The sequence below is a fragment of the Myotis yumanensis genome, unplaced genomic scaffold (assembly GCF_028538775.1).
Source record: "Myotis yumanensis isolate MYYU_CA2020_CCGP unplaced genomic scaffold, mMyoYum1.0.hap1 SCAF_2, whole genome shotgun sequence".
Lineage (NCBI taxonomy): Eukaryota > Metazoa > Chordata > Mammalia > Chiroptera > Vespertilionidae > Myotis > Myotis yumanensis.
In genome coordinates, this window is record NW_027223753.1 from 129,628,735 (window position 1) to 129,652,818 (window position 24,084).

A 24,084-nucleotide genomic window follows, 5' to 3' on the forward strand; every position below is an offset into this window, starting at 1 on the left:
AACCACCACATCTGTAACTTGACTAACATAATTAGGAAATTGCTGTGGTATTCAAACATTTCCTTTCTCTAGCCTCCCTAAAGGCTGTGGCACTAGCACTGCAAACTTTCCCACTCCCTCCCGTCTGCTCAGAGCGTTCATCATTCACTCCATCCATCCTATGGACGGACAGAGTCCTGTCTCACAATCAAGTCTCTCCCCCGCAGCATCTCCGTGGACCTCAACTCCCTTGGGAAACCTAGGAAATATCAGTCTTCCAAAGGCAAAGGATAGAAGTGGGCGCCGTTCTTCAAGTCTTTGAACAATCCTGGCAAACTCCCCATTGAGTGAATTTGTTTTGTCACAATCACAATTCATCAGAAAATAGCACTTAAAATCAAACTTCCTGGCACTGGAGCATATACCTTTTATTTAAGAATGGTCTTCCTTTGACATATGAAAAATAGCTGCTAATGACAAGAAAGAAAATTGCATAAGCTGTGAGAAGAAAATTCAATTTGCCTTAAGTGCGGCTCATTATGGAATATTTCTCTCACACCCACAATGGAAGCTGTCAATGTGTAAAGTTTAAAACCCATACAAGGAGTTTATAGAGGCTCCTTACATCATACATGCAGCTTTGCCACCACCAATCTGCCACTTTGCTCTCATAGATCCAATCTTTGGTACCAAATCCTTCATTCTACTCGTAACCGTCATCTCCTAGTGAGGCCAAAATCCTATATAAACATTGCTGAACCCAACCCGTGGGTGTGTGCCGGAGATACAGAGTTCCTTAGTAAAAGCCACCATTAAAATATCAAAAGTACAGAGAGTATATGTCATTTCTCTGGCTGCTTTCCTTTTATTTCTTTTCATTTATATGTACATGGGCCCAATTTTATTTTATAGATGCCTAAGCATTTTGGATATACATGTACAAATGTGAATTATGAACAAATTCCTTACCAAAAATCTTGTCCTATTTAGGAAGTATTGTATTGTGATTAGTGAACACATTGTCATTGAAACTGAAACTCTGTTTTTAAAAATGCACTTCATAAAGTCTGAACAAAGCTTTAAAATGCCTTAGGGAAAAATAAAATTAGAAGCAACTTAGTATTTTCCCAGTTGGTATGTCTCCTGAGATTAGTATAATATGCAGCCGTTTCAAAAACAATGTTACATTTTACAAGTAAATGAAATGATACTGAATAGAAAATATATTTAAGGACAAGTCTAAACTTCAAAACCACTATTGGCTATCTTGATTGTTAAGAAAAAATCTTGATACAAAGAAACAGATGACATGCTTTTTTTCATGCCTGGGAATCAGTGTACTTATTTCATATATATGTAAATTTTTTTTCATTACGTGAGTCTTTGCTCACGAGAACTTAATCACAGCCACATTTGTTGGATGAAAAAGCATATGAGAAACTGTACGAGCTATTTCCATGCAATATTACTTCTCAGGTTAGCAGAGGCAATTCAGACTGAACAATGTTAACTCTCCAGGGTGACTGTGGGATCAGTGTTACTTGACAGTTGGATGATGTTAACACTGACAATCTGATACGTACAAAAATCTGTACATTGATTCAGCTTGCATTTGGGATTGAAAAATACTATACACACACACACACACACACACACACGCACACACATCCTTATTCCTAAACAACAAAATGACAAACGTGATACATTATCCACCCAAAATATACCCAGTAACTTCACTGTGTGATTTACACCCGAAATATATATTAGAAATATAGAAGAATTTAACTTGGGCCATCAAATGATTCTTTCAATTCATAGTAGCTGGGAGACTTTTTACGTTAACTCTAAATGTCTCTTTAAAAAAATCTAAGGGCAAACAATATAAGCAAGAGAAAATTCAACATTTATGTTTTTAATTAAGTACTGTATCACTTAATATTGGAAAAAGAACTATTTTAAGTGGGAAAATGGGACAATAAAATGCTATAGGACCACTATCAAATTATCTTAAAAACATTCAGAAAACATATTCTTAGAACAAATATTGACTTAAAACAGCAATGTTAAAAGGTAGCATTTATCTTTTTATTAATCTCAGTGAAAAAAAATGCTACCGCATTTTCAACCTAAAGGGTCCTCCCTATAATTTAATTCCCATCCTCTCGTCCTGCTTCCCATGAAAATAAATTGTTGGGCCAGAGGTGAAAGGACATGTGTTCCAATGCTTTCTGTCAGGCGGGAGTTAGGCATTACCGTTATCTCCAAACATTGCCCTCTATCTACTTTGTTCTAGAGTAGCTCAACATGGGTCTTGTGACTCTAAAATAAGAGATTCAAAGGCAACAGCAGACGCCACACTCTGTGGAGGCAGGACACTGAGGCACCTCCGACCGCACTTTCCTTCCATGTGCCTGTTCTAAACGTCCCAGCAGCGATGGTCCCAGCAGGGCCTCCTGGAGATCTGGCTCCCCCATCTCCTTCCCAGCCTCAGTGGCTCAGAAAACCAGTTCTTCTCCCCCTTGCCCTTCTGCTGTTTTAAGTTATTACTCATTTAGAGAGGTCTTTCTGGCCAGAATGAGTTGCTCTAAGCACACACTACTAGATCAATCAAGCAACAATTGCTTTGCCGCTACAGTAAGAAAAGATGTCAGTTAATATGTTACTATTCAGCATAATTTTCTTTTTCTTTTTAAAATCTATTTTTATTGCTTTCAGAGAGAAAGAGATAGAAACATCAATGATGAGAGAGAATCATTGATTTTCTGCCTCCTGCATGCCTGCTACTGGGGATTGAGCCCACAATCCGGGCATGTGCCCTGACTGGGAATTGAACTGTGATATCCTGGTTCATAGGTCGATGATCAACCACTGAGCCACACTGGCTGGGCTCAGCATGGTTTTTAAATCAGTGATTTGTTTTGCTGTGGCTCAACTTAACGTCTCCCCTTTCCTACACACACACACACACACACAAACACACACACACACTTTCTGTAATATTATTGGGGCACTGAGATCAATACATAGACATATTTGAAGCTGATGTTTCTATTTGGATGGGGATAAGGGAACAATGGGATTCATTAGATTTTCTTAACTGAGATGCCTTATTCAATCTCTGCTAGAATGTTTAGTGAAATATGAGAGAATTGATATTATATCATGCCAAAATACAAATATTTCTTGTCAATTGTTTGCCTAACAGCTGCAAAGCACCTAAACAGGACTTTCCTCACACCATCAAGATACACAAAGTATAACCATTATTCCATTATTAGCTGACATTCTATTCTTGTCTAAAGATTTACTGTGTAATATATTCTGCAATCAAACATAATTCAGTTTTAAATTCCTTTGTAGCACTATAGCACTTGTGTGGCACTGTAAAAATTTCATGCCATAAATTAGACCCTATAATTTAATGCAGCTGGTCAGCAGCTCCTGCATAAAGTATTACCACAATGGCCAGCAACGCTGTCAATAGCCTTGAGTACCTACTATGTCCAACACACTGTGCTTTTGCCAGAAATACAAACTTCTAGACACAATGTTTCTGTATAAAGACCCAAGGTTGGTGTTTTATGTGCAAAATGAGTGGACACAAGAAAAAGAGAAAATGCACCTGACCTTCAGTTAGCTCCTTGCATCAAGCCCTATGCCAAGTTCTCCACACACATTATTAAAAACTATTTATTATAACTCCAGGAAATGGATATCAATAAACACATATTATATAGGCAAAGTTGAGCCCAGAGAGATTTTAAGTAATTAATTCCAAATCACATTGCAACCAGACAGTAAGAAAGCCCAAACTTAAACCCAAAACAAATAGAACCCAAAGACTGCATTAACCAAACCTGTATGACTTAGGCAATTAATCCAAAACTCCCCATAACTCTCTTTGTTAGACATGGGGTCTCAATTTATTATACCTCTTTTTAAGATATTATTTTCTAAACCTTTATTTTGTGAATCTATGAATTGTATCCAAGTTATGTTTGGTTTATCTAAAAACGACTGAATCACAACTAGAAACAACGGAATCACAACTAGAAACAACGATGGCAAAGTTCTATTCACAAATGGGAAGTAAATAATACATCTGAAATCACAGAACTTTACAGAGAAAAGATTTCAGTACTCACTTAATTCAACCCCCTTATTTTACAAATAACAAAACTGTAATCAATGATTTCATACAAGGTATTGCTAATAAATTCTCCATTGAGGACACTTTTGTTTTCTAATCTGGGGTACATGGTATGAACTTGGTTTACCTAAGTCAGTCACTTAATCATTCAATTCATATTTATCCCAGATCTTCCTTATAGAAATGCATTATCCCAAGTGTTAGGGAAATAATTAGTGGGAGATGGAGAAACGGAAGTCAAAGAGCACAGGGTGTTTGCCTTTGCTACTCCGGTAAACTGACATAAACAACTCTAAAGATTCTTGTTTCTGCCTCTCACTTTTCATTGCATTCCACACCCACCAGCATTTTACTTTGCATTAAACATTCTAAATGCAGTCTTTACTCAGGGTCTTCGCACTGGATGTTCCCTCTGCCTCACATAATCTTCCCCTGGATATTCATGTGGTGCAGAGCACTCTTTCTTCCTTCAGATATATGCTCAAATATAATGGTCTTAGAGAGAACATCTATTATTACCCTAATTCCCTTGGGTTCCACTGCACATTTGTTACCTGTCTCTTTCACTAATAAGCTCCATGAGTGTAGAGCCTTAGACACTTCGTGCACTGATATAGTCCTTCTACCTAGAACATAGTAAGACCCTAATAAAGATGTGCTGTGTAAGTCAATGAATAAAAGAGGAGATAGATTTGAAAGCCAAATTTAAAATAATGCCAAGAAAATTGTAACAATAGTTACTGAAACATTACCTTATTTACCCTCTCTATACTGAAATTTGATATCTGCCCAAATGTCTTCTCTATTCAGTCATGCATATTACAGAAAAAACCCTGAACTGTAGTTTTTGCATATATACTATACCTCACTTAAAACTATCCTAGTTATAATACTATAGTACAGACAATCACGCTCACATATAGCTATAATTTTAGGCTCTGGTTCCTGCATCCCAGGTTAAATGATTACTAGGGTTGCCTATGCCAGTATTCTAAAAGAAATAGGCACTGTATTTATTACTCTCCTAGCAAAAAAATATCCTGATAGGATCTATTATTGATATAACAAACTATTAAAGTCAGCTAATTCATTAAAGTTTTCTTATTTTTACCCTTTCCAAGTTATTAAGTGTATTCACCATGTACTATCAAGAAGAACATTGGTTGGTTACATAACATCTTATGTTTCCAAGGACTAAGTTCTCAGTTCTTTGGGAAGTCTGTAATATGTATTAATCAAATAAGCAGTTATGATTCCCAATCCATCTCTGTCAAGACAGTCACTTGAATTTGTATTCCTCCTTCTGGTTATAGTCACTGCTTATCTTAATATTCTTCTTATTTACAGGAAGAGAGGGAAGGAGGGAGGGAGGGAGGGAGGGCGGTGTCATCCTATCTACAGATCAGGCCCAGCAATTTCATATGGCCAAAATCTCCCCTACAAAGGAGCAGAGCCATTCCTCTGATGCTGAGAGGAGACCAACCACTCACCACCTCTCACCTGCCCCAACCTCAGGTAGCCTTTCCTCATCATAGGATCACCTGCAGCACTTGTTAAAGTGTGATTCCCAAAGCCTTCCTTTAGAAACAGATTCAGTAGGACTGAGTTAGGTGGCCTGCAATCTGTGTTTACAACAGCCCCCAATCAATGATCATCAAATGGGAGCCTGCATCTGAATCACTGGGAGGGCTGGTTAAAACACAAATTACCCCTGAGTTTCTGGTTCAGTAGGTCTGGGGTGTGGTCCAGGAACCTGCATTTCTAATCAGCTCCTATGTGAGGCCAATATTCCTCATCCTGGAAACCACACTTTGAGAACCATTTGACTAGATGCTTCAAATAACCTAGTGAGTTCAGAAGAAAAGTCCATAACACATTTCTCTAAAACTATCATTGGAATGATGTATTATTTTTTTCTCTAGCCCTGTAATTATTCCAATTAAGATGTCATCCAACAATTTTCAGTGAGCTAGCAATCAGATTCAAACACACCTCTGTGACCTCTATACAGAGAGAAATAAAGAAGGGAATGCCCAATCTATTGTTTTACTTCACCGAGGTCCAAACCATGTAGATATAGTCAGTAATGTCTGGATTGTACAGGACAAAGAGTTAATACACAACAAAGCAGGACAGGGAAAACTATCGAGAGAACAGAGACGGCTTTCAAAGTTGGTATTCCTGGGCCAGACTCAGATCTCTGCTATGTCACCACGTAGCACCTAGTGGAATGAGCAAGAGCTAATTTTTAAAAGCTGATCCAGGCACGCCTGTTATTTAGACATCCAAATTGGGCCATGGGGGCTTAAGGAATGGTGCCTCGCAGCTAGATCCGGCCACTATAAACTCCGGCTGGTTGCATCACTATTTTCCATGAGGAATTTAAGGGGTGTGACTGCATCTTTTCCAACCCTGCATTCCACATGTGACAAAACTGATCCAGCTGTTTGTCTGAAAGAAATTCCTTGCTGTCCTTAAAAATTAAAAAGCAAGTGGATATCCGTCCTTCAGGGGCAAATCTCCAGCTGGAAACTGGTACAGGCAGTTTCGAAACAGAGACAGGGCCCCGGAGAGCATCTGCTTTTAAATTCTTACCTCGCCATAGGGGGGTTAGCCCCATCTTGCTTTTTGTAATGGCAGATTCTGGATGGAGGGTGCTGGCTTGGCCCAAAGCTCTTGAGAAGTGTTCATCCACTACTGACCCAATGTCTCCCTGGAAATAAGTGAAAAGGACACAGCGAGAGTTAAGGTACTCCATCTCGGCAGGCTGGTCTTTCTCCTCCTCCTCCTCCTCCTCATCCTCCTCCTCCTCCTCCTCTTGTTTGCTGGGAAGGGTGACTTCCAGAGAGTCCTGCATCTTGCTGTATACCGCTAACTTTTTCTGGGATGGAATAAACAAAACACAGTATCAAAGACAGTTTGTAAAAAAGCATTAACTATTTAACCTTTCAATTAAAAAATATATATATATATATATTAACATATGTTCTTAAACTGATTCTTCATCTGCTTTACCCCATCTTTCCCTTCCCCAAACCAACCTTCTCCTTCCCACCCTCAAAAACATATATTTCAAATTTAGAAGAAAAATTGAAGTCCTTTATAAAATTATATATTTCCAGAGTGTGAAAGTTTTTGTTAATCTAGATATACCAAAAGAAGGATGACTTTACAAAAAACAAACAAACAAAGACAGATTCCTTCCCCATTTTTCTTCCACTTTTTATTTTAAACATTTAACGTATGGCAACTATAGTTTGGGACATGGAGAAATGGGGGATGGAGGCCTAATTATCTGAGGGTGGGGTGGAGAAGAAAAGAACTTTCCATAAATGAAATAAACTAAAATAAAAACAGGAATGTAGCATCTTATAAAAGGATTTGGCAGATGTGCCCAACTCATTTCTCAAAAATCAAACTAAAATGACAAAATAAGTCTGTGTGAAGATCCATTTTGCATGGAACATATTTTTCAGATGTTCCACTTACCACCATTATCATAGAGGGAAAAAGGGTATTGTTGTGGCTTACAGAAAATAATACAAGATGCTAGCAATGGCTAGTGTGGCTTTCAAATAAAAATGAGAACATTTGGATGATTTTAAAACATTTTTAAACATATAATAATAGTGATACTAATAGTTAAAATATTATGCCAGACACTTACAAAACTTTATACTTATTAATTGCCCCACTTAATCCTTACAATTCTATAATGCAGTTATTGCTATTCTCCACATTTTCCACATTTTAAACATGAAGAAACAAAGGCACAGAGAAGTGAAGTAAACTGCCAAAGCTCACCGAGCATGTAAGTGGTGGAGTCAGAATGTGTAATAAAAATATGCAGATTTACATATCTGTGTACATGTATGTGATGGAGAAGAGCATGGGAGGGGTATCTACTGTGGGAATAAAAATTGCCAAAATGTATTTTGTATTGTTTTTCTGTCTGGTAAGTTTTTCGTTGTTATTTTCTTATTCTTGCTTTTCAGTATTTCCAAACATTTGTCATCGAACACACATTACTTTTATTATCAACAACTTTAATGTGAACTAGATATAAGGAGATAATGCTGAAGATTATAAAATTCATTATCCTAATGACAGAATGAGCATTCTATCATCTATATACCTGTAAAACTTGATTCTTTGTCATACTATGTTTTTAATTTCAGAAAAAAAATGCATGCTGGAAAATAAATGTAGAAAAAATAAATCATTCTAGAAAACTCACTAATCACTGAGTTTTTATAACAAATGTTATCACAACACCTAACTCTAACTCTTATGTTTCTAAGCTTCAAAATCTGTAGCCACAAATTATAAATGCTTCATTCAATAAACTAAACTTTTTCCCCTAGCAGTGAATATGTTGTTCTTGCATGAGGTAAGTCCTGAAATGTTCAGGTATGTTATGAGCAACTGCTTGTTATTTTGGGGCTGCTATTTATAAATATGTGTATTTATAAATATGTGTATTGATTTTTTGTTTAAAATATGTATCAATATAATTAGCACTTTGATTATCTATTGATAAGTAGATAATTCATTCCTTGTGAGTGTATGTGTTCTGCTGGTGAATAGGTGGTTGTAATGATTGAGTGGTTATATTTCTTATAGTCTCTTTGCACAGATTTGAACATGTTTATAGCTAACTCCATTAGTAAAAACACCACAGTAGCATAAGTTATATATAAAATGAGGGACCGATGGTCCCGCTATGTCAAGGTTACAGGTCCAATCCTCTGTCAGGGTGCATACAAGAAGCAACCAATGGAAACATAAGTGGGTGGAACAACAAATCGATCTTTCTCTCTCTTCCTCTCTCTGTAAAATCAATCAATAAATAAAAAAAATTAAGTGAGGGGATTGATCTAAATGACCTCTATAGTTACTCCTAACTTTCAATTCTGTTATAAAATTAAATGAATATTATGATTTGTTAGTCAAGTCACAGTCCTGTTTCTCTGGGCACATGTGCATTTACTCGGAGTCATACCACGTTGAGCATATACACACACTCTTTGCCTAATTCTCTGGCATATTAGGAAGAAGCAGTTTTTATATGGGAAGGAAATTAAAACTAATCTACAGAGTAGCTTCACTGTCCACAAGAGTTCATTATTATCTATGAAGTTGATTTTAATTTTCTGTTAATGTCCAGTTCAGCCTTAGTTTGTGAGAATTGAGTTTCACAGTTATTTCATTTGTTTTCATCCTGGCTGTGTTAATTACCCAAAGAAGGCAATGCATTATTTTATCCCAATTAGCAATCAATTATGAGATGAAATAACACTAAATTGGTACATACGTAAAAATGTTTATATTGCTAATCCTAATATAAATGTAGTGGAGTATTATGACCTATACCAATAATATATTTTTTAATTTTTTAATTGATGGTAGTTAAATTTAGTGTATACATTTACTATTTATTTAAAATGATAGAATTTGATCATTGCAAACTAATTTTATGTTTTCCTTTTTAAACCATTGTTGAATGGCTGGATACAAATAAATAAATCTAAAAATTACATACTTTTCAATATAAAATGGGAAAAATTGAGCAAAATCTGCTACCCTATCATAATGCCTTTTATTAATCTATTTTCTAAAAATCATTCTTTTGTTGATGGACACATTGATTCCCTATATTTTTATATATCATATAAATGTAATATGTCTGCCTATGCACATATGCATTTATATGAATATATACTAATATATTATTCCTTTTAATATGCAAACACCTGTGATTCTACTAAAATGTCTACATTGACTCCTCTATGTAAATAAAAATTTTTGTAACTATTATAAAATATACTTCTTTTTTTGTTATTATTCTCCCAACTCTTTAAGGCAGGTCTACTAATTACATAAATTTGACTGGAGACTATCAAACAAAAAAAATGAAAAAGAGCCTATGACATATTTACCAATAAGGAATAAAAGAGGAATACTTATCATTCATTCCCTCTTATACATTTTTCATATTAAAATTGGGGCAATTTTCACAAATTAGAGTGAATCAATTTAAACATTTACAATACACACACACACACACACACACACACATTTTATAGCCTTACCACCAACATCAATGTTTAAAGGGAAAATTCTAAAGTATCCAAATGGCCTGATAGCTACCTAAAATGCTAACATTTAATTTGCATACATTTTTCAAACACTGAGTCTGAGCATGAAGAAAATAGAACAGAATTTAAACAGCAATTGATCGATATGCTGACATTCACAACATCCTAATATTCTTCTGCATGGACTCCAGTCTCAGCTACTTTCCGTGACCTATGCTTTAGAGTCTAAGTTAGACTGTCAATCAATTGTCTGCCCTTTTTTAAAACTATGTTACTCATGTGCACTTTTCCATATCACTTTGGTGTTTGTTCCCTGGAATGAAACTTTCTTAGTGTTATCTTCTTTCTTGAGAATATAGAAAGCTCAAAATGTTGAGAATAAATCTCAAATCATCAAAACCTAGATTTCTCGAAACAACATTGAAAAGCAATCTAGTTCATATTTTCTCAAAACGCACAATCATTCCCTAAAAAGAGTCAAATCTCTCAGAAACGTTCTTGCTCTTCTTATGAAACCCTGAAGAATGGTTAGCAAAAATAAAGAACCCATCCAAAGGGACTTCAAAAACTACAAGTTGGTTTATTTAATGCACATTAACTGGCTTGTCTCCATCTCAGAGTAATGGCTATTGTCCAGGTAAAATGACACTCAAGTAAAGAGAAACAATGAGCAAGTTAATAGCCACAGAGCTAAGACTAACTCAGGAAGAGGTTAAAGGAGCGGTGTGAAGGAGGCGGCTGGGCAGTGCAAACCGTACCCAGCCACCTCGCAGCCTGCCATCAGGCGCAACAGAAACAAACTTGCACAGGAATGTGCAGGGGAAAGGGTTTGTCTGACAAGAGAAAGACTTCCATGTCAGGAGCCAAATACCACTAACTCCCCAAGGCTTAAGCCTAAGAAAAGCCAAATGATTACTGTGCATATGTGGAAACTTTTTTCCTAAGGAAACAAAAGTATTTTAATGAATCATTGGATATTTTGAAACAGCTTTTTGCTTTTCTTCTTCTTCTTTTTTTTTTTTTTACTTTCGACTGGCTATCTTTTCTAAATGCAACAATTTTATGTCCAAAATATGCTTTGGGTATATAAGAGTAACCTATAATACTAGCCAGAAGTAACTGTTTCAAAATTGTGAAGTCCATAGAAATAGCACATTGCTCTTTGATCATATTTTTCTGAATTCACTTGAATAACAGATTTTAAAAAATATCTCAGACAGACATGAAATTTTGATCCTTAGCCTATTTGGAAGAGGAGGAATCAGGTTATGGGTGGGTGGGTCAGGAGAAGGAAGATATGCCACAAATTTTCATATTTTTGACTAACTCTCTCAAACACATTTTGAATAATTATTCCCAATTTACATATGCAAAAACTGAATTACTTGGCTAGGGTCATCTAACTACTAAATAGCAGAGATAGAACTAGAACCTACTTCTAACTACCTACAAAGCATGTACTGAGAAAATAGACAGCAGGAAATGAGTCTCTATAGGATATTTATTTTAATTGAATAGGAAAACAAATGCCCGGAGTCAGCATGGCATCACATGCTAAGTAAGGGGAGTGTAAAGTTATCTATAACATTAAAATAATTAGTAAACATGTATTGGAAGTATGGCTATTAAGAAATGCAGTATTCTTCATTATATACTAGTATATTGATGAAACTGAACTTCTATATCTAAACATGTATTGTCCCCTTGACCAGTCAGATAGATAATGCAATTGCTGACCATATTTCTGGAAATCTTTTTGGGAACAGTGAGCAGAGCCAGTTTGTGAAGCACAGTCACACCTTGAGATTCTATTTGTTTGCTATTTTTAATTTGTTTTGTTCTTAACAGTTGTAAGGAGCAAACCAAAAACAATATTAACATGATCAGCTATTTTTTTAGCACACTTGCCTCTCAATGATTCTGGTCATGATCAAAAATCAAACCAATTTTTTTTCAAACCCATCTCCTCCAAGAATGAACATTTTCCATTCATGTTCAAAAAAATATGCCACAGGCTTAGAGAGAATTTCAAAATTTTCATTCCCAAAATTGTTTAAGCAACGATCACAAAATGAAGGTATGTGTTCTCTCTCAAACTGACTACTATGAATGGAACAATAGTTCCAATGTATAAATTTCTGGTATATTTGTATAAACCTATTATAAGACTTAGGGCATGATTTCAGTTTTTAAAGATGTATCTGTTATTCATTGAATTGTCCATTAGTTACTGTTTTGTCAGTAATAGTGCATAGACTTGGAGCCACAAAGATCAAAGTCATAGCCTGCCTCTAAACTTGTAGTTGGGAAAGCATTGTAAGGGCCACAGAAAGTAAAGGGAATCTTATAGTTTATTCATATGGCTAATTGTTTTATTTCTTCAAGTAGTTAATACTCAAAAATTTAAAAATAAGAAAAGTAAGAAGGTAAAGTCAGGTAAGTTACTAATTGTTTTCTTGTTTCTAAGGAAAGCTCGATGAGAAGGGAGCACATAGGAAGGACTGCAATAGAAGAAAGGATTTAACCAAAACTTGTCCATGAGTCTGGGTAACCCTCTGGCCCTCAGCTTCCTCTTCTGAAAATGAGGAATTTTGACTTGATTATATTATAGATCTGGTCCAATTCTATATCCTAATAAGCAACATGCTGGAGCTCTAGAAAAATTCACACTTAATTTTGTTTCTTCCATTGGCTGCCTCATCTGATTTTGCAGGACACTAGCCAAAAACACCCTACAGACCATTGAAGACTAATTCATTTCCAGACCAGACATGGGTCATCTAGCCCGATTCCTAGGAATTAGTTTCGGTACTTCTTTTATCTGTCTTCACAGTAACAAGAAATAATGCATCCTTGGAGGCCCCCCACTAAGTCCCACACGGACAAGTGTTTTGGCATACTAAAATAACATACTTTTAAGAGCAAAAGACACCTGTTTACTTTAGGTCATTTTGCTTTCCTATATTAAAGTAAGAGATAAGTGAAAAATAGTTCAGCTACCCCAGTTCAGACCACACTTGTAAATTACTGGCATAAATCTGGTATCCACTGAACTATCTATAAATATGGTATTTATGACTTTTTTCTAGCAGCAGATGTTTGGGTCTAATGGTTCAAGGCACTCTTAGGGTCTTCCTAAATGAATAGTTAAAGCAGAAAACCAGCTGCTTAACGATATGTGTTTTGAAAGATTCAAGGCACAGTTTTGCACCCCCCACCCCCCGCCAACTATTTCCTTTACTTGTATCTGCCAGAGACTGATATTCAAGTATCAGAGAGCTTTTGTTTCTTTCTCTTTTCTCTTTAAAATGATTTTTATTATTTTCCAACCACAGTTTACATTCAATACCATTCCATACCAGTTTCAGATGTACAGCAAAATGGTTAGAAAACCATGTACTCTACAGACTTGTCCCCCTGCTGCCCCAAGCACCCACCTGGCCCTATACCCAGTTATTTCAACATTATTGACTATATTCTCCATGCTGCAATCCACATTTCTGTGGTTATTCTGCAACTACTAATTTGTACTGCTTAATCCATTCATCTTTTTGACCCAGCCCTCTAACCCATTCCCCTCTGAAAACTGTCAATCTGGTCTCTGTATCTTTGAGTCTGTTTCTATTTTTTGTTTGTTTGTTTGTTTGTTTTGTTCCTTAGATTCCACATATAAATGAAATCGTATGGTACTTGTCTCTTTCTGACTGGCTTATATCACTTAGCATAAAACACTCTAGGTCCATCCATACTGTCACAAAAGATAAGATATCCTTTTTTATGGCCAAGTAGCATTCTATTGTGTAAATGTACCACGGCTTTTTTATCCACTCATCTATTGATGAAAAACTGAGCTGCTTCCAAATCCTGGCTATTGTAAATAACACTCTAATGAGCATAAGGGTGCATATATTCTTTCAAGTGAGTGTTTTGGGTTTCTTTGGATTTATTCCCAGAAGTGGAAAAGTGGAATCACTGGGTAATAAGACAATATTTTTCTGAAAATAATACCTTAAGTTATTTCCCATTACTAGATGTATTAGTCTTTTGTTTGTTTGTTTGTTTGCTTGTTTTTAGAGAGAGAGAGAGAGAAAGGAAGGGAGAGGGATAGATAGAAACACCAATGAGAGAGAAACATCATCGACTGGCTACCTCCTGCACCCCTCCTCCTGGGGATCATGCCTGCAAACCGGACATGTGCCCTGACTGGGAATCAAATCAGTGCCCTCTTGGTTCACTGGTCAGTGCTCAACCACTGAGCCACACCAGCCAGGCTGTTTTTTTGTTTTGTTTTGTTTTACACTAACTGGAAACAGGACCTGTGGGAATTTGATCCAGGTTAAGCACCCAAGTTTGAGAATAATAGTCATCTAACTCACAAATTTGTTTTAGGATCTACCTTAAGCATCTGAGCATAATATTGTTAGTCTCCCTGAAAATTCCCTTTGCAGAGAAACATAAGACAGAAATATACATACTGCCTATTGGGGTAAGCTCAGTCTTTTTTCTGTAATAGCCCAGAGTCAGTGTACAGGGTGGTTCGACCTTCTGAACACTCTCATTCCCTTTGGTGTGGGACATGTCCCTGCCACCCCAACATCATGAGACTTAATAGGTGCTCAGTGAAGTGGAGCTTCCTTGCATTTATCCAAACTACCCTTCACTTCAATTTTCAAAGAGCGTTACCTTGTCCTGGCATTTGGTTTCCATCACTCCGAATGATTTTATAGATTTCAAGCCTGCCTTTACTATCAGTATTGTAATCTTCATTCTGGTTGACTGCCAGAGACAACAGTTCAGTTAGTTATTTTAAAGTTTAATTTTCTTCTCTAGCTTTGAATCTTCTGGCTGCAAAGTTATTGGGAGCATAAAACTGTGGGGCACATTAAGCTCCTAAGTCTCTGCAGTCAAGTAAATCTGTGTAGTGTGGAATTATAGGGGCTGTTTTTTCTCAAAGAAAGTCCTGGATGAATTCTTATAAACCCACTTAAGTCCTTGTTTACAGTTGCAAAAAAAAAAAAAAATTAGATCCTGCACCGTAAATAAGTGGACTGTGTATTGAAACTACTTAAGATATAATTGTATTCTTTCTTCTTCATGAATCTAAACTTATGTTGGAATAGCAATGAAATATGAGGCACTTAAAGCTGACTGCTAATACCACTTCTTGCATATTATTTTAAATAAATAAATGTTCATTTGCTAAGTGGATATCCTACCTCATCAACAAAGGATGCAACATGGATAGCAAAAGTCATTAGCATAATACAAATGCTTGCAAAAGGCCTTTGGAATGCCTAAACTTAAAAAGTACACTACCAAGGACTTGGAAAGAATTTCAAGCTCCAAGGCCAAAGAATCTACTGCATATTAATCTTCTTTATCAAGAAGTTGATTTGGAGCGCGAAAGACAAGAATAAGCTTATTGTGCAATAGCAAAAAAAAAAAAAAAAAAAAAATCTTGGGATACTGCATGGCATGGTGGAAAGATGCTATATTGGGGAGTAGGGAATTCTGAAGATTCTAATTTTGTCACCAATTAGCTTTGAGATATTTAGCCAGGCATCTGAGTCCTATGACTATCCATGTTCCTGTTTGTAAAAGGAGGGCTTGAGGCAGGTTTTTCCAGTTTTTTCCCCCAGACAAACAAAATCTCAGAGAGGTTTTATTACCTAACCAGGTGGCAGAGTCCAGAGGAAGAGTTTGAACTCCTACAAATTTATAACTGGAGTTTCTCCCAAGGGCATTGAATTCTTTCAAGTGAAAGATGCATGCAGTGACTGTCATCTTTGAAGAGGACAGAGTAAACGTGCTCTTACTTGAAGCCGGAAGTATGATTGTTAAAACTTCCTACGTCCAATTAGAAAAGTAGCTATTGTTCTCAGCTTTCACTACCCCATCTACGAATTCTACAATTCTGAAAGTTTTGCTTTAAGCATCTTCCCAAGGTTAACATTATTATAGAGGGCGGGGTGGGGTCAGAGAACAACAGACTGTCTGCACTTAAGATGAGAAATCCACTGGGTATGAAGAGAATCTATGATTTCAGATCATTTCCCTCAATGTTTCCTGACACATATTTTAAATTTTTTTCTTGGTTCCTACTGTCACTGTTAGAATACAAGTGCATTCCTCTCTACACATGTTCTGCAGTGTCATCATGCCTTCAGAGCATGTGCCGAAAGACTGAGTCAAGAGTTCTCATGAGATGTGAGGGGCTGATGTAGTAAGGCTGTAAAGAGATGGTGGGCCAGGGAGTTTAGCATTCTTGGCAAATCCTGACTCTGCAGAGAACACGGCAAGATTTATGCAGAGCCATGCAGTTTCTAGGAATGAACGCCAGGGCCTATACAATTTACCCAGACATACTTGCATATTACTTGGATTCATTCAGCCTACTGTACACCTAGGTAACACATTGCAGTTAGCTATGGCGTTACAGTACTAACCCATTACCCACCTACAATGTATACGTTCAGTAAAAACCTTAGTTTAAAATTTTAAGTGTACATGTCTGCTGTTAGGAAAAAGGTGAAAGTACACATGTCTGGAGTAGGAAGTTCTAGTGTTCCAAAATTTTTTTTCAGCTATATGGTCACATGAAGAGGACAAATATTCCTATGTTTAAAAATCCATCATAATGAACCATTTTAAAGTATACACCAATTTACAAGAACTTCAGAGCTATATAGATTTGAGAAAAAATCAGTTCAAAGATACACTACTACAACTGAATACAGAAGTCATATAAAACTTCAGTGCTCTGTCTTCTAACATTTTATTAGTGATCATTACACTTTATCAATAACTCTATCATTTTTTCTGCTTTTCCTCCCTTTTTTTTCCTCCTCAACAAATCAAAAGTTTAAATGCAGTAGAAGTAGTAGCCCTTATTTTTGTCTCGCAGGCAAGATGTTATTAGGGGTCACTTCCCATGTACGGAGAAAAGGATCTTCATGGATAATAATGATAAAACCTTATGGAATGCAAAAACAACCAAAATATGTATTCTCAGATGACTGCATTGGGGCCAAGTCAGTATCAGTCCCACTTCACCCACGCACCACACAGTCTAAAAATGCTGTCAGCCTGATAAGAATTTCCTGATTTACTCTTTTTTTCCAATTGAAAATATAGGTCATCAAAATAAACTCCTGACGGTGAAAGAACAATAGTTATACTAGCAAGTCTCTTTTTCATTTGTTAGCCAGTTATAGGCAAATAGTTTCTTAACTTGACTAAAAAAAAGAATTAATCTTGAACAAGCCATTTTGGTAAAAGCAAGATAAAAATTTGCAAGCACATCTCTCAACTAGGTTATTTAGGTCAACTCAGCCACACATCTATTCAAACAAGATCTACAGAATTCCAAAGTACAGTGAAATTGATCATTATTTACTAATATGTGCCCCTTGCCAATGTTGACAAGTCAGGTAACAGAAAGAGCTCATTCTTCAGTTTATTGATAGTCTTAGCAAAAGAATGAAATTTGGGGATTGAGTCTCAGGTCTATTGCAAATGTTAGGTAAAGGACTGGAGTTGTTTCTTATTGAAAGCTAAATGTTGTGGCATGTAATTTATAAATTTTCTGTTATTAAATTTTAAAGTCTAGCCCAAAAAAAGTATTATAGTTCTAACCCCGGTCACAGATTCTTCATATTTTAATGGGGTTATTTTCACAACTCTAGAAAATAAAACCTTATTCACATCTACTAGTTCAAGTTATTTTTTAAGGGGAAAAATACCTTCCTGGATGTTCAGTAAAGTCTTAGTCTGTTGCACATCCACATTCCAACTGATAATTGAGGGCCTCTACCGTCTCCGCGATGGAAGCAAGGAGAGGAGGAAAGGGTGTGTCACCCAGGACAGTGTTATTAAACACAGAAACTGACTTCCAGCACCTCTTTGCCTCACTCCCTAACTTGTACTAAATGGTTTTCTTCATTATTTATATCTTTTATATTTAAAGCCAAAGAAAGGCAAACAGCATAACCAAAATGTTTTACTCTGTCATCCTTGACCACAAATTACAAAATGTTTTCCCATTTTCCTCCCCAAAAGTAATCTCTGAGATGCTGAGCCTGCTGAATATTAAATAATAAAAATGATAGCAAGAAAGTGGGGTTCCTTCCTCTGTAGTCTTAGTTGGTCCTTGCGAACCTCATTGTGTGGCAGAAAAATCTGAGGCATGTACCCTTTCCGAATCAGATGAACTTCATAGTCCCTAAATTCTAAACAGAAGTTATGATTTCTTTCCAAAGAGTAGCACTACAAATCTAGCAAAGAGACAGAGGAAAAAAATATATAGAAATTAAAAGGCCAGATTAACTAAAGAGCCAAACCCTTAACACTGTCGTAAAACATATAGTTCTTGAGAAACAACAAATCAATAAATTCAGTGGATTGTAATTTTCTAACCTTACCTAGTTCCCTCATAAGTGTATTTTTTAAGTCTCACCAAATCAACCCACTCTAATCCTAACGGTCTGACGACCCTGCTTTGCTATAACCCAGAGCCAGCACTCGCATGTGTCTTGTGAAGCATAACTAAGCTGGTGTCCAGAGAGGAATACCCAGGGATACTGAGTGTCCAGTTCCCCAGAGCCGTACTCTCACTTCTGAAGGACTATGTCATCTCCCTGGCTCCCTCCCGGACCCCTCTCACCAACAGCATTCTCAGTCACTCTCGACATGGTAGAGAACCCTGATCCAAGGCACCTCTTGGCCAGAAGGACACACACACACACACACACACACACACACACACACACCACACTTCCAACAGGCTGAACTCTAACACCTCTGTGCTTTGGTGGAATGCAGGGTGAATGCGGGTGGGGTGAGGATGAAGAGGGCACAGGGGTAAAATATATGCTGACAGGAGACTAGACTTTGGGTGGTGAGCACACGAGGCAATATACAGATGATTTATTAAAGAACTGTACAGCTGCAACATTTAATGTTATTAAACCATTGTTGCCCAAATACATTTAATTTTTTTTAAAGTGAATGAGGAACTTGGGGACTAATCCCCGTCCTCTAAGTGGTAGTCTTAAGAAGACACACTCTGCAAAGAAGTTCTAGTAACGTTTGAGAGATGTTACTCCACACCATGTTCTACCAGAAAAATCCCCATTCCCTGAGCCCACCGTCCAGGTAAGAAGGCTACCTCCCTTATCAATGTCAGGGACACATTTCATCCCCTCAATCAAGGAAACCCTGAAACACTCAACCTCTCCAAAAGAAACAAAATATGTGGTTTAAGGGAAGTTTACTCACATACTCCTAGGATAGATGCCCTTGGTGAGCTTCAGAGAACTGAGCCCTAAGAGCTGGGGTGGCTATGAGGGGCGCCTGTGGGTTCCGGTGACACACTCCCCGAAGCCCCCGGCCAGGTAATGCCTCCCTTCCAGCCCTCGCCGTCCGCCCCCCGCTCGTCCCTTCCTGAAGCCTCGCCTCCTCTCTTCTGATCGCTTTCTGCTCGGGGCGCTTCCGCAGGTCCCAGAGCATCCTCCGCGCCACGGCCCCCCACGGGACGTCGCCGAAGCCCCAGCCCGACGCTCGCGGCGCCCCTGGCCCCCGCCCCCGCCCCCGCCCCCGGCTGGCTGCCCGGCCCGTGACTCACCTGCTGGCCAGGTTGGGGCGACGGGTGGTAGTAGGCTGTGGGGCAGGTTGCAGCTGCCACAGGGTTGGGCAGATACTGGGGCGCTCCATACGGCTGGGGGTGATACATCACCTCCGCACAACTCATGGCAGCCGGGGCAGCGGCGGTCCCCGAGCTGCCGCCGCCGATCCGTGCGCTCGCGCCGCCGCCGCAGCTGCCGCCTCTGTCGCTGCTCCAGCGGCTACTGCGGCGCAGGCGGGTCCTCCGCGGCCGCGGGCTCCGTGCGGGGCGCGGGCTCGGCAGGGCTGGGGAATGAGCGGGAGCCCGTGCGCGGGCACCTTCATCTTCAGCCCCAGCGGAGGTCCCCTTGCCCGCGCTTATATAGCGGCTCGGGCACGCAGCCGCCCGCCGCGCGGCGGGGGCACGACAGCGCCGGGTCCGGCGAGAGCAGCGGCTCCCACGGCAGCGCCCTCCGCAGCCCTGGCCCGGGCCGCGCGGCTCCGGTTTGCATACACACAGGCGCTCCCCGGCCGTCCTATCACCGGCGCTCCCGGCTGGGCGCGGGCCGGGAGGCAGGGGCGGGGGGAGGGGTCGGCTGGGGAGGAGGGAGCGCTCGGCCTCCCGGGGCTGGGACGCGGAGCGCCGCAAAGTTCCTCCAACTCCGTCCAGCGGGCGGGTCACCCGGCAGGGGGACCCCGGGAAGGGCCGGCTGCGATTGGAGCGGAGTTTGCAGCCCTCTCCGCCTCCCGGCCGTGGGACGGTGGTGGGAGGGGAATGGTATGCAGAGCTCCGCGCCCTCGGAGCTCCGCGGTTCCCACCCGTCTCCGTCACCTGGCTGCCGGCGAGGGCTTCCCCACCCCAGGGAGCTTTCACTGGGAACCACAGGGAGAGGCCGGGGCCTGCGGGCAGCCGAGCGCGCAGAGGAAAAGCAGAGCAGGCTCCAAGTAAACTGGGATATCCCCTGCATTCACTATAACCATAGTGAAAGTCAACTTTATTACAAGTGCGCGCATGCCAGGAATGAAACAGTGTTCAACAAGCAATCCCCGCTTTAAGTTTGGTGGTCTGACTTGGCCAGCCTGCTTTCCATAGAGCAATACAGAGCAACAATCCATGTTACCCTTTCAGCTACTCTTTAAAGGTGTGTCTATGTGCAAGTGACTTGTAGCCTTCCCTAAAATTAAAAAGAAAATCTGTTGTAGAGATTGCTATACAATCAGGTAAAGCAGAAACGATTTATGTTTATTTTATAAATGAGTAAACTCTACCTCTGACCTCTAACAAATAGGTTTTCCCCTTCATCCATAGGTATTGTGTTATGACATAGCAACCTCCTGTGTTGTTTTTTTTTGTTTTTTGTTTGTTTGTTTGTTTGTTTTTCACAGAGACTATCCTTTGTCAGAGGGAAAGTCCTTCTGGATGTCAAGTGTACTGAGTGTAAGTTTCTGTTGGTTAAGCCTCCCAGTCTTGGTATTTGTTATGGCAGTCCTGTCAGACTAGTGCAGATATATAGCACCAATATACATTATTACTTTTATATAAGTGTGTGTGTATAACCACACAGACATATACGTACATATACATTTACACATACACAAACTCATACACTTAAACAAACTATAAAAATTGTATAGGAACTTTTAGCTACTTATGCAGCTCTCATTCACTCACCCATTCTTTCATCCATTGAATCTTAAAAATATATTTGTTAAGGGCTTAAACAGTTTGGACTTTAAATGTGTTCTTTGTAGTGGAGCAGTTTTCCTATCAATACATTGTATAGGAAAACTGCTTGGCCAGTGTGGCTCAGTAGGTTGAGTGTCAACCCATACACCAAAAGGTCACCAGTTTGATTCCCTGTCAGGGCATTTGCCCAAGTTGCACATTTAATGGGAGGCAACTGATTCATATATTTTGAAATACATTGATATTTCTCCCTCCCTTTTCCTTCCTCTCTCTCTAAAATCAATAAAAGCATATAAAAAGTATATAAGAATTTTTTAAATGTTTATTACTGCCTTTTCCCAAATTGACATTTCCTGTTTACACCCTTTCCGTGTATCCCAGATTCATCTCTTCAGCTTTATGTCTGGATGGCTCCACATAGATATTCCATAGGAACTTCAGTCATAACAGCACTAGTAGTTTCCCCACATCCACAAAGTGATCCTCTTCTTTATTCTGCATCTCAGGTATTGAACTCCCACTCACCAGTTGCTGAGCTAGAATTCTGGGAATTAATACTCCTTCCTTTTTTAGAGTCCAATTGATCCCAACGTTCACATTTCTACTGATTTTCTCTCCTCAACTCTTTATCTCTGCAGATATAATCCTTAGTTCACTCAGCAGCTCTCACCGACACCTGCAGGAGGCTTTTCTCTGATTCCTAGGCCCCAGTTTGAACCCTCCTCTGGTTCATTCTTCACAACTTACCTTCCCACTCTTTTCTGTCCTAGCTACTCAAAAATCCAACAAATAATAATGTTTCATCACTCTTTTAAAAATGTTCACAGTGGCTCTCCACTGTCTGCAGTCCCAACCTTCAAGTTCCGGCCCCTGCTTAAGTCACCATCTCCCTCAACTGTCCATTCAGCCCTTTGAATTGAGACCTCCATTTCTAGGGAGAAGCATAGTATCTGCTGCTCCCATGCTTTCATACACATGACCAGAACATCTGCACCAATACCCACTCCCCACTGTTTTCACTTGCTAACTCCTTGTTCTTCAAGGCGTTACCTTCCAAAACATCTGCTTAAGGACCAGCTTCAATGCCCCTAACTCTCGACAACTCCAGCACCCCATGAGTACTGCTCCCACCATACTGATAACCAACTATCTGATTTGAAATTGCTTACTTGCTTTTTCCTCAATATGACCATGACTGCTTGAGAGCAAGGACTATGACTTTTATCTCTAAATCTCAGTCATGGCTTAGTAAACATTCATTGAATAAATAAAGCATAAAAAGGGGAGAAAAAACTTTAGGGGAGCTTACAAAAGTGTTACAAAAATTCACAACATTTCATACAAACGTGCATGAAATCAGTGAAGGTTAAAGCAAGGAACATGGTTTCAGACTCTCTTTCAAGCTTTTCCTATATTTTAGAGTGAGAAGGACCTTGTGATATGAGCAAATTTAGGACCTAAAGTGTAAAGTGACTGATTGGGCCAGAAATCTAGCTTGTGAGGGCAGCCCTTCCTCAAAATCCAGACCTCCTATTTTACATCCTTACCGCTTTCCACTTTACCTTTAAATACCTCAATATATCTGTAGTTGATTGTTTTTGGTATAATTATGTGTTCAATATTTCTCTCCTCCACTAGACTCTTGCAGAGACCATTTATATCATGTATAGTTAACATTTAGAAGATATTCTATATGTATTTGTCTACTTAGAAAATAAATTATAACTAGATCCAACATGTCCATACTCCCAATTTCTGCATCTTCCTTGCACCCCACATGAACTCCAGTATGCTGCGAATTATTTATCGTATAACAAAGATGTAGTTCTTGGATACCAATAACTTGTGGACTCAAAAGTCGAGGTATTTGACAAAAAACTTCCTACAATGCAATATCACTGTTTCGATACCTCCGTCATTTCTATTTTATACTGATGGAAGAAAATGAGAAAATAATGATAAATTCAGCCCAGAATTAAAATCTAGAAGGAGGGTAGACAGAGTAGCGGGAGAAAATAACCTGTCAAAGGCTAGAGTCTTCATTTACTTATTAATAAAATGCAGGATAATTCCTGGTAATGAGAGCTAAGTTGAACTTCTGGTAGGAGAGCAGATGTACCTGATTTTCCCCAGAGGAATGTTTAAGGATTTTAGAATAGAAAAGAATCAAAATGATCATCTAGTCTAAAAATCTTCTTTCAAAGATAAGCAAAAATGTAGACTGATTAAATTCTAGGGAACAGAAGACAAAACTAAAACCAAAGCCCCAGGTCCCATGACAAGGACATATAAATAAATACACATGCATATTTACATGCATGCATAAATTATATGTGTATATGTATGCATATATGTCTTAGTTATACATATTCATTTAAACACATTCATATAGACATACATAAAAGAAGAGGTTCTAGATTAGATCATCTTTTGGTCAACTTGGAGTTACAAAAAAGGAGTGGGGGTGGGGGTGGGGAATGTAGGCCAATTGCATTTAACAGTAGTGAGTCACCCAGATCAGAGAATGCAGTCTGACCACTGGTCGTGTCTATTATGTAGAGGTGTCACAA

At 38.7% G+C, this 24,084-nt stretch overlaps 1 protein-coding gene across 2 annotated transcripts in view; it reads right to left on the reverse strand.

Moving 5' to 3' along the window:
- Nucleotides 1-20,193, reverse strand: part of VGLL3 (vestigial like family member 3) — a 52,201-nt gene extending 32,008 nt beyond the window's left edge. The window contains exons 1-2 of one of the 2 annotated variants that reach the window (XM_070406027.1): nt 19,850-20,193; nt 6,725-6,842 (exon numbers count right to left, since the gene is read on the reverse strand). In XM_070406027.1, coding sequence (XP_070262128.1) covers nt 6,725-6,842; nt 19,850-19,975 — 244 coding nt within the window. In that variant the 5' untranslated portion in view covers nt 19,976-20,193. Of the gene's footprint in view, nt 1-6,724; nt 7,011-19,849 lie in introns of both variants that reach the window. The other variant, XM_070406026.1, reaches the window with a different exon arrangement.
- Nucleotides 20,194-24,084: the final 3,891 nt, after the last annotated feature.